This window comes from Falco biarmicus, chromosome 2, assembly GCF_023638135.1.
Source record: "Falco biarmicus isolate bFalBia1 chromosome 2, bFalBia1.pri, whole genome shotgun sequence".
NCBI classification, from domain to species: Eukaryota; Metazoa; Chordata; class Aves; order Falconiformes; family Falconidae; genus Falco; species Falco biarmicus.
The window spans coordinates 93,952,205-93,964,316 of NC_079289.1; the positions used below are offsets into that span (position 1 = coordinate 93,952,205).

At 39.6% G+C, this 12,112-nt stretch overlaps 1 protein-coding gene across 7 annotated transcripts in view; it reads right to left on the reverse strand.

Annotated features, from left to right (window-relative positions):
* Positions 1–11,782, reverse strand: part of GLRA2 (glycine receptor alpha 2) — a 131,523-nt gene extending 119,741 nt beyond the window's left edge. For 4 of the 7 annotated variants that reach the window (XM_056329782.1, XM_056329780.1, XM_056329783.1 and 1 more), the window contains exons 1-2: positions 11,180–11,782; positions 8,909–9,042 (exon numbers count right to left, since the gene is read on the reverse strand). In XM_056329782.1, coding sequence (XP_056185757.1) covers positions 8,909–9,042; positions 11,180–11,247 — 202 coding nt within the window. In that variant the 5' untranslated portion in view covers positions 11,248–11,782. Of the gene's footprint in view, positions 1–8,908; positions 9,043–11,179 lie in introns of those variants that run through there. The other 3 variants (XM_056329785.1, XM_056329786.1, XM_056329787.1) reach the window with 2 other exon arrangements.
* Positions 11,783–12,112: the final 330 nt, after the last annotated feature.

Genomic DNA, 12,112 nt, shown 5'->3' on the forward strand with positions numbered 1-12,112 from the left:
CTTTTCTGTGGAGTGGCCAGATTTTCATTTCAGTTTGGCGTGGGGGAGAGTATGTGCATGTGCTTATACACAGGCAACAGGCTATGTTCACATCTGGCAAAAAACGTTTTTGCATAAGCTCCTGCTGTGGCCACTGTGCATGCAATTTGTATGCTTCTCTTCAACAACTGCTTTAAATTGCAGTGTAAGGGTTTATAGCCGTATTCCAGCCAAAGTGTTACTGTGATATTTTTTTTTTTATTATTTGAGACTAATTCTTTATTAGACATAGTAAACAGCACAACAAGAAAGAGCAATCCTGATGAGACAGTTTTACAGCCTAAGATGAAGACGTAAAGACAGCACACATTGGGAATGTAGTCATCAGAGGCAGCCTAACATATTGAGTATCGATCTGGTAAATTTTAATCTGAAGTTTTCCCTGACTAACTATATTGGTTTAAGGAAAGCGTTTAGCCTCTTCTCAGCTATATTTCCCCAAGTACAAAAGCAAGAGTGATAGCCCATACTCATGTTCCTGGGATGGAGGAAAAATGTGTTTGTTCATGCAGTTTTCACCAATTGAGTATCAGTTATTATTCGTTAAGGGAAAGTGCCCACAATTCAGCAAGTTGCAGATATTCCCATATTTTCCCATGCAGTCCTGGGCTTTGGAGAAACAGAAATGCATGGGTAGGGGTTATTAGCTTTTGGAGACGAGAATCGTACTGCTAGAGTGCTTCTCTGGACAGCCCACTGTTTGCTACAGCCAAAAAAATCTCAGTCCTCTGACAGGTAGAAGAAGTTGCAGTGCCTGATGTTTTGGTGCATAACACCCAGGCCTTTGTGGAGGAAACCTAAGGGCCTCATAGAGTCCATGGGAAGAGCACAATGCTTCAGCACTGTGGGGCACCACTTTTGAAAGCAAATAATTTGTGATGGCCTCTTTGAGGGTCCTCCTGAAACCCTGCTTCTCAGCAAGGTTGAGGTATCTCATTCATGATTCATTGCACAGATCATTCTCTACCAAGTTACCACAGACAACCTTACTTGAAAAATTAGTCAAGAATTTCAGTCTCTCCTTCTAAAGTTTTGCAGCCAATAACAAAATGTTGAGAGATTTCATGCAGAAAGGGCCTTTCCAGGAGCTTCTGTGCCTGTCTTAGACTTAAAGAATGCAAACTTGCACCTCCTAGGCTACAAGGCTGTGGGTTTCTTGGAAAATGGGGTGGGATATCTCTCACTGTCTTCTATTCAGAGGAAATGAAATTCATCATAAAGTGCAGCTATGGTCACTTTAAAAAACACGTAATGGGTGCAGATAGCCTCCTGAATCCAGCAAGCTGTGCAGCAAAGTACCCAGGATACAACATTTGGATAAAGAGAAAGGGCACTCACACACATTTTTATCTTAGTGGTCAGGGCAATTATCAGGAAGAGTGAAAGAGGTGCTGACTCTCAATTCCCATCCTTACGTTTTCTGTAACAGTTACATCAGCTGCCCCTAAAGTGTAATGGCTACAACAGACACTTCTGTGCATCTCATCAAAAAGGTCCAGAGTAAAGGCTTTCCCCTCTCAGACAAGAACTACATTGCAAGGATGAAAAGCCATGTTCCCCTTCTATTCCTCCCTGGCTTTGTGAAGTTTGAATTCTTTGCTGCAAAACCGGGCCACTCAGTCATTTCCAGGCCTTCAGATCAGATACTGAACCCTTTAAACTGAGGGGAAACTGGACCCAAGATCTTCTGTATATTGCAGAGGAAGACAGGCCACCCATAGGCACGGTTTTGTGTTTGTGGTGGTTTTTAAGTGATCACAGATCCACTCTGAGAGGAATCCCTTTCCTGTGGAGTATAAGGCAGGCTCTGAGATGCCTGGTCCCTACAGGGATATAGAGTTGGAACAGTGCTTCATCAGAGACCCCAGATTTGTTTTAGGAGAGGGTGCTATGCAAGGCAGCCTGGGGCAGTTCTCGACACACTCAGGACCAGAACGGAGGCAATCTGAAGAACTTTAAAATAAACAGTAACGCACTGCCAGCATTACACAGCAGGTGGATCAAGGATTTCCAGGGGGGTTTGTTTGTTTGTTTGTGGATTTATATTCCATCTAATTCCTCTTTTAAAAGCTTCCTTCTTTTATTGGCTCATGAAGCCTTTATGCTTCCACTCTTCCCAGCTGCTAACATGTAGCTGGGGCATAAAGAGTAATCAAGGTGGCTTCATGCCCTTCCAGTACTTGGGGATTACTGGTAGCTGGCACAGTTCAGATAAGCCACTAGGCTGCTCTGATTTATCCGTTATAAGTAACTGAATGGCACTTCTCTCTCATGAACTGTACTGCTCAGATCCTTCGTGGTGTCTGGAATCAGAGCCTTTATATTTTTGTAAATTCTGAATTTTAACTGTGGAGTTGGTGTTTATGACATTTGCCACACGTTGTGCACACTGCATCTTAGAGCTGTGTCAGACCCTGTACCACCCTCTCTGCATTATTTGGGGCACTCTTCTCTGCAGAGGTTAAAATCACCCATTTCTGTGAAAGACTGTGAAATGCATATTGGGAAGCTGAACCATAAAGCATGGATTTTCTGATGACTTAATCAGAGATTTATATTCATATTTCCAAAGGGAAAAAAAGATAGTGAATTTGTCTAATAAAACTACATATTTCTGTTTAATGTATAAATATTCCTAGTTACTTTATCACAGTATGCAATAGATTCGCAGCTTATAAATTATATATTTATAGTAAATTAAGTGTACATGTTTTTTATATATTCTGTATATAAATTGCATGTTTTCTAAAATGGCCATAGCACGACAAGATGCTTAATGAGTGACCCAAGGGCATTGTCTTCAACTGTATAGAAAATTTAAATCTAAACATGACACTGGATGTGAAAAAAAAACAATACAATAACATTAGAACATGATCAAAACAATAGTGTCTCCTGCTTTGATATCAAAGATCTTTGCCTCTGCTTTGACATTTTTTCATAAATTTCCTTGGCAGTTTATGCAGCAGCAGAACAGTATTCCATGACAGCAGCCAAATCCATTGATATCTCTTAATTAAATCATTCATTCTGAATAAAGGCAACACACACAGATCACTATGGCTAGCCTTTTAAATATAAAATAAGACCCGGGACAGAGCCTCAGCTTGGACACCAAGCAGCATTGCTTAGCTTGTGCTTTATACTGCTGCATGCTCCAGCTGTTCTGACTTGCTTTGGAGGAGCTGGCTGCAGGAAGCTCAGAATGAGATCCAGGGAAGGAGTAAACAGCTAAGCAGCATAGATAATCAGAGGGATTGCTTGAGCTTGCTGTCTGGCCCCATTTGTCTAGAAGCTAGGCATAACCTAACTAGCCACGCAACTCCCCCAGTCTATTCATGCTCTTGGAAAGGACCTGAAATTAAAGAAAGAGGGGAAGGAGGGCAAATTCCATAGCCCTCTTCACCGGCAGTTTTAAAAGAAATACAATTGAAAGGATCCTTCCCTAACTGCAGTTAAAAGGATTCTGCGTGAAAACGTGCATCCCTAGGGCAGGGGATTAATATAATTTCCTTAGCTAGATTTTTGTAGTTGAAGAAAAGTAAAACAAACCCAAACAAACACAATATCCTGTGGGTAAGGATCATTGTGCAGCATCTAACTGTGCAGTGAGATACGTATACACAGCTTCATCTGAAAACAGTGTAATTTGTAGATGTGTTTCAAGGCAGAAAATAAATCAGAAGCATTCCTCCCTAATAAAGGATGCTTGCACATTTCAAGCAACCTATATTTAGGGAGTGTGATGGCCTCACATCTGAAAAGTGTCCAGGTAGCCTTCCTTCTCCTACAATGAGCCTTCAGCCTGTGCCCTGCATGTGAATGTACCAATAGTGTGCACTTCCTTACTATGTGCTGTTGCCCCTGGGTGGGATTTGAGTCTCCATCAGACACGGCCCTTTCAGCCTTCGAACTGTGTGGGAAATAGCCCAGTACAGGACACACACTGCATCTGATTTCATGGCCAGTAGTTGTTAGCAACTGAAGTCTGGCTTTGGGAATGTTGTTAACCACTGCAGAACAAATCACTGCAGTCCTGCAGCCCATCTTAGATATGCTTTTCACCATTTGTATATATTTAAAGGTTGTTTTTTGGAAAGGTATTTATTGTGAAGTGTCATGTCTAGATTCAAGTTGACTTCTGCAGACAGTTCCTCTTCTATGTACATAGAAGCTGCTTTTATTTATTAAGCCTGATGCCACTAATTTCACCCTTAAATCATTCAGTGGTTTCCATTCATGCTTTTTTAAGCATTTTGTTACTGGCCAACTCAGGGGACAAATAAGTAAGCAATGGGCTTGAACATACGGGAAAAACTGACCCTTTCTGCCAAGGAGTTAAAGTATTAAAGTGCTTAAGCCATTTCCTGTAACAGTTGTCAAGCCAATTTTCATTAAATTACTTAGTCCATGTATTTATTATTCAGATATAAACCCACTAACTCAGCATGAAAATGACATTACACTGCTGTAATCACAGACTAATCTTTTACAACTACAGTCACTACACCCCCAAACTGCAACCCTCTAACAAGACCTCTCCTGAGTTAAGAAACAGCAGCTTTTGGGCAAGTTAATTCACAGCGCATTGCACCATCCAGTGATGAGGGTAACATTAATGGGCACCACTGTTGTGCATCTCCATGTGACTCCATAAAAATTACAATATTCTTTAACAAATGATGACTTAATGGGAAGGACTGCACTTAAAACATAGGATGAAAGTCAATTAAAAGAAAATAACTATCATCGTTGCAAATGTTTTCCATAGCAAAAGATAACATACTTCTGGAGCTCTTGGTGACAAACTCCCCTTCTTTCCTCTCAGTGCATGACAGCCAGTCTACTACTTAAAGCATTTGGCATAAAGGACATAGTAGTGCCTATAGATAGTTGCCTCTATCTCATAATTTCTAGCTTATATTTAGATTTGAAGTGGTTTTAGAAGATGAAGGTGTTTAAAAGTGGAAATAATTTAGTAACCTCTGAAGGTCAACATCTGCTAGGAAATTTTAAATTCAAGCTGACTTTCCATTAGCTACACATCTCGTGTTGTGATTAAGTTGTAGATTGATCCCTTGTATCATGGCATTACACACAGTGCTCTTGAGGGACCCTGAGCTGAATAGACAGTAATCTAAGACAGTAACTTCACCATCCCTGGTTTCTACCAGCAAGAAAGCACACCCTTGGCTCGTTTTATAACACAGATGCCCTGTGCTGCTATTTCTGGTTTTGTTGAAGAAAGTGAAGTGAACAGTGGAGAAACTAAAAGGCATCATTCTGATTTTTTGTTGTTTTGGGTTTTTTTTACCATTAAAAACCATAACATTAATATTAATCAGGTAAAACGTACATCATGCAGGTTTCATTTTTTATTATTTTACAGAAACCGTGCTCAACTGATGTTATAAATGAAGAAGAAACAGCAAATCAATTCATAGGATGGCAAGCATGTGTTTGCTGTCAATAGAAAGACTCTTAGAGACTTCAATTAGTATTAGATTAGAGTCTTCACATTTACATTTAAAAGTATTCCCCTCTGTGCCCTTACACAAATTATTAGTCTATTCAAATTCAATAAAAGATAAGTGTAAGATGAAAAAGTATGCTTCAAGTATCTGAAAGACAGTGATTAAAGGCAATTTTGAGAGGTGTCACTCTGGCACTTCTCTCTGGCTGTTCATCAGTGGGACAGTCCCTCTCAGTGCCTGGTCATTTTGTATATGATCATTTGGAGTGTCAAAAAGAACCAGAAGACTACTACTGTGCTTCCAAATGATTGTAGAAGACAGAAAGATACAAAAAAAGAAAGGATCTTTCCAGACACAGTAAAAAAAACCAACACCACCAAAACCCAAAAAACCCTGTTGTTGATGCTTAAACATTTATATACATATATATATATACACCTGTTGCTCTCCCAGTACCTTCCTGAATTTTCTAATTTGCAAAAGCAAGTTAGGGGAAAGCAGTAACTAATGATGAAATGCTTTATCTGGATAAAACACCTTGTTCCATTAAGTAACATTTTCCTCTCTCTTTGGAATGTGTAGCCTTTATTTCACAAATTAATCAAATAGCTGCTGCTTTCTAGTAGTTCAGACTAGTCATAAAAATATATTTAATTACTGTATAATCAGTGGTGTAAGACAAATGGGTTCTACTTAGTTGCCTTTCCATGAAAACGGACTTTTCTGACACTTTAAAATGCCTATAGTGAACTTGGAGAAAACCATGTAACTGGTCTAAAGCAGAAAAAGCTAGACAAATGCATGAGCAGTGGCACAACTATCTTGATCCACAACGTCTTTTGTGAAAAGCAAGAAACAAATACTAATCTACATGCAAAGACAGATAGTGGATCCCTAGGTTAAACCGTTCCTCCTGCAGACCTCTTTTATGCTTAAAAGTTCCTGCTTTAAAATACAAAAAGTGTTACAAATTAGGTAATCTTCTAACATTTCATCCATCCATCTGTTTATATGATTTAGAATATAAGAATTGTACAATTGTCCATATCCCCAAGAAAGATCTTAAACAGATTGATGGATGTTAGAAGCTGAAACAATTTGTATTATGGTCACAATAAAGACTCAGCATGAAAAAAAATCTTTATAATACTTAACTCCAAGGAAGATAAATTTATTTTGGCCTCTGTGCAGTGGTATTTCACATTCTTTAAAGGAAAAAAAATGCAATGTAGAACAATAAATATTTTCAGCTTTTTAAAAAAAAAACTTAACAAGGCTTGGGCAACTAGACAATGGTTGTGTTTCATATTGACTAATAAAAATGGTCATCAGCTGACAAGGTTTTGACTGATGATGCGAAGTTCAAAACTGCATGGCTTTACTCTCGAATTCTGAACTATGAGATACAAAATACTCTTCAAAGGAACATAACAAAGAACCAGAAAATCTTTCATACCCCTCACCAGAAGACTGAGAGCTCTGGGAGAGCTCAGAGGTGTGAAGTTATGAAAAAACACTCAAAATCTGTTTATCAGTTCAAACTACTGCGAAGTACCATCCTGCTCTGGAAAGTGACTTAATAAAAAAACATCAAAATTAAGAAATGGCAGATTCTTCACCATTAAGGGTTCATAGGTGTCATCAGGCAGCAGCTTCATGTCGGGAACACAAACACAAGCAGTGTCTGTCAAACAGCTTAGCAAGTACCACACAACATGCACACCATGCCTGCTCTGCCGATTTGAACATCAGGGGAGCAAAGCTGTGTGTTTGTCTCCTCCTGAGTTTTTCAATAAATAGTTTTAGATATGTACTGGGGAGCAATAAAGAGCTGTCTTTAACTCATCCTATGTACAGGGACTAGTATTAATCCTGGTTTTATCCAAGCTAGAAGAAATTAAGCAGAAGTCTTATTTTAGTGTTCCTCCCCTATAAAGGGCAGGAATCAGTTCTGAATGATTCCTACCATGCCCAGTTCAGGCAATTTTGGCCTTCATTTGCGTTCACTAAAACTTCAGTAATACTTGTGCCAATGCACAAAATGAATGTGAGACCCTAGTGCCATAGTACTTACTACAAGCTAATATGGAGTCTAGTTCAGGAACTCAAGTATTTTGAAAACTAATCTGAAATTAAAACTTAAGGCTTCCCTGAGTAGGGTTTTTTTTAACTTGTCACCTTTCACACCATCGGATCTGAAATCCCTACTAGGTTCCTCCTCACTCAGGCATAGGAAGCAGTCAAAAAGGCACTTTGTTCCAAATCGTGTAATTTGCACATGCCAAACAGAGAGAAGAAACTGATCTTTGATCTAAATTTAATTAAACACTTTTCTCATTGACGTGTGAGCTTCTTCCTTCCTAACAGTTCATTCACTGGCTAAGACACGATTGCTTTTTCCAGTTGTTATCAGCTTTCACAGCACTTCTAACAGGGCTCAAGAGGGAAAACACGCATTTTGGTGACCAGAGCCAATAGATATGAGTGCAAGCATACATTGGCATCAAATTTGTTAAGAAAGAAAGGATTTTATCAGTTTTCAAAGTAAAACCACATTCTGAGCTTTAAATTGTCATAGAAGAGCCAGTTTTGGCGGAATTATGGGGCTCTCCACAAACACAATATTCGCAATGACAAACTTCTCTCCCAGCTGCTTTCATTCAAAGCCACAAGACATTCTGTGCTCAGATCCACAGGGATTTACAGGACTACAGCAAGGAAAACTTGCTGTGAATAGTAATGCTTGCAGAAGAAGCCTCTAGTCCACAGCTGCCTTTGTGCTGGAATGGTGGCAGTGACCCTACACAACTCAGTCCAAATTTTGGGGAGAAAAAAGGGGAGTTATGGAAGTGACAAACAGATTATGGTTTCTCTGTTTTGTAGGGATCCTGTGAAATCAGTTCTTATGGTTCAGTCAATATTCATAGGATAAAAACTTCTGTGTGCATACCTTAAGTCCTATCTTCCTACTTTGGGAAAGAAGATTTTACTTTCTTCAAGTTGAAGGAAAGCATAGACCTTTTCTTCAGAGAACAGCTCAGCATAGAAGTGTTAGATATATTGTCTTCGTGGCTTAAAAATTTCAGGAACAGGTCATCTCTATTGCTTTTAGTGTGGAACCTGGAATCCTATTTGCCACATGGAATTAGTAAGGTCTTCAGAAGTATCCACTGGCAGCTAAACATTACTGTTGTGTGAAAAGAGGGTTTTCAGGCTCTGGGCCCCTATTACTGTTCTCCCAGTCCTCCCCATGGATTGGCTGATCTCCATGATAATATCACACTGGAAAACTGAAGTTATTGCAAAGAGACTCAGAACCCAGAGGTAGAACTCTTAAACCTATAATTTGTCCAAAACATAATTGATTAATTTATCAGAAGTCTTAAAAAACTTACCTTTAAAATTTGGTCTGATTCTAGCATCATACCCCGATGTCCTTCCCATCAATTTGTCCAAAAAATCTGAAGGAGACAGGGTCTGTGAGGGGGATTTTCCAGATCTCGAATCATGTTCTTTACAGAAAGTCGTCCTAAATAAATTATTAGCCACCATTAGCTAATATTTAGCTTGTATTGTATTCAAGTCATGGAGAAATTATAGCACTAAATAAAATTGTTTCAATTCAGTGAATGTAGCCATTAATATTTTTATAGAAACAAATAGTCTATTTTTCATCTGAAAAATTTATTCTAGAAATAAAAATGAGCTTAAGGTACTATGCATGGGCACAATTTGCTATTCAGAAAAAAACTCAGCTTTAAAAAGAAATTCATTACAGCTTTAAGACTTTAGAAGATTCAATTTACTCTTCGTCTTACTGTGTAGAGCAATCTTACAGGGACTTTGATAATCTATTTCATATCATTGCCTTAATTACATGTGTTGTGTTAGAACTATATAACACTGGTTTAAGGTGGTCTTAAACTTCCAAACAATAGCTGGCAACACTTAGCAAGCAACACTGCAAAATATTGGTTTTGTTAATTTGGCGAAGGATATAGATGCAAAAAAATATTTTTTACAGATGCTACCCAGCAAAGATTTAAATCGTGCTGGTGAATGTCTGGATTCTTCCCCAACACAGCAAAAAGTGTTCCACAGTCAGTCACATCTGATCTTAGGGGGTTTTGTACCAATGAACATAGAGTAATCAAATGTATCAGTGTTATAAGCAGCTTGTATTTACATGCAAGTTCTTGGAACAGATCTCTCTTTTCAGGATTTAAAAGCAAACTTCTGGTATCATATCGTGCATGCAAAATGCTGTGTACATAGCATGTTACATATTGCAAGCACATTATATATTGCAAAGAAAGAGAATTTGGGAGTTCCCTGTGGCTGTTCCCTAGGGAAAAAGAAACTAGAATGAAATGGTCATATTTGGTATGTAGAGACACAGATTTAATCAAAAAGCATTATCTTGATTCTTAAATAACCAACTCCATTGTATCTCTATGCACATAATCTTTGAGCTATATTAGAAGTAATTCTATGACTGTGTCTTCTTAACCATTCTCTTTATGTATTTGCTGGAAGGGAACCACTCAGTTTCAGGAGTGTTTCATGGTTTTTTTTTCATGCATCTATATGCGAGTATAAGCAAATTAGATACACAAGTGAGCACCTGAAATGAGAAGCAAATATCAAATCTCTATGCTTTTACAAAAGCACCAGAATTTTTAAAAGGCAAGGTGATCATAAATTCTTGTGGTGTGATTCCTCATGTTTTTTCAGGTTCTATTTACAGGGGGCAGTTGCTTCTTCTAGCTTTTGACAATGACATGGTACCATTAAAAAATGCCTTTAATTTTTAATATGTAATAGATTATATTCTCCACTTAAATACTAATAACATTCAGTTAAGATAATAAAAACTGGAAAATTAAGCCAGTGCAGTTACTTGGGAAGTTCCTACACAAATTACTTTCATTATGAGTTGCGTTGTGATCCCAGGCTCGTGAGTATAAACACTGCTTCACTCTGTCACTGTATATATACTCAATTAGTCATATAAAAGCACTTTATATGTGTACATGTAGATACACAGCAGCGTACAATATAATAATGAACCTCAGCTAAAATGGTGTTTTGGTTGATAAGACTGACCTGTTTGCTTTGTACCGCAAAAAGTCAATAGCTGTAGCAAAAGCTCATAAAACATTAATAAAATTTTATAAACAACAATCATATGTACTGGTACTTTGCATGAGCACAATACTGATGTGGTCCAGGGCTTTCCCAAAATCAGAGGACTGGTTCTCTAATTTCAAATGACTACCTCCCTGACAAAACTCGGTCAATCATCCCCAAAGCTTGAAGAGAAGAGAACCAAAGCAACTTCCTAAACAACATCTGGTGGGAGCAGAGAATTTGAATTTTGGAAGAAAAACTGAGGAAAATGTTTTTAGCTATATTGATACTCAGTGAAAAAAACATGTCTTTGAATCAGAGAAATTGAAAATAGATGACCTAAACTTGAGATTATTATTTTTTGTGTTTGTTACCAAGCAACGAGTCTCTGAGTGTAAAAGGGATAGCCTATATAGAATGAACACAAAATACTCTCAAATATAGCAAACAAACTAGGTTAACATGATGTAGTATCTTTATACTGATGATTTCCACAACCTCTGACAAATATCATTACATAGAGTTGTATCACCTACCTGAAGTGGTTTGTCTTTAAGAAAAATGCAAACAAGGTTGTCAAAATTTTCACTAGCTGCCGGTTCATTCCTCCTGCTTTCTGTGATGATTTGGAAAATATCCCAGAAATTATTCCAGAGAGATGCAGGGAAAAAGTAAGCTGGTGCTGCCTAGATTCCCAAATTCAGCAATAATTTAATTTTCTTGACAATCAGGAAGAGAAGGTCTGGATCTCTACAAACTGGGGGTAAAAAAGCAGTGCCAGTCCTTGGAATCATGGTCAGGTCAAGCCTAGGCTCATCTCCAGCAGCCGGCAAGAAAGAGACAAAGCATCAGACCTGGTCGTTCCCCCGCCTTGCTTTTGGTAATGGAGGTGGGGGGGAAGGGGGGGTGGGGGGACGAAAAAAAAAAATCCAGAAAAGAAAAAGAAAGAAAGAAAAAAGGGAAAAGAAAAGAAAAGAAGAGGAAACTGAACTATGCAAGAGGCATCACGCAAAAGGGAACTGTTGAGAGCAGTTCGGTTGTCAGTGTGTTTTATTCCCCCCTCGCTATGAAAATTAGTATTTATGAACGGTGGTGGGGCTATTGGGTCGAGCTGCTTTTCCCCTCTTTGGGCAGGGAGGCGTCGGCGCTGCCGGGGAGGGAGGGAGGGAGGGAGGGAGGGAGGGAGGGACGGAGAGGGGGCTGGAGCGGGCGGGGGCCGCGGGGAACCCCAGCGCCTGTGCCGGAATGAGGCGGGCGGCGCGCGGTGCATTCAGCACTCGGACAGCTCCGCGCCGGCCGCTGCGCATGCGCCTGACGGGCGGGGGGGGGCGCCCTCCTGTGTCCGCGTGCGCCCGGGGGTGCCTGCGGGGGTGGGGGCGGGGGGGCGCTGTGGGGGGCGCTGGCGGGCGGGCGGGTGCCTGCGTGGGAGGCGCGCGGCGTGGGCGTGTGCGGGTCTTTGCTTGGGGGTG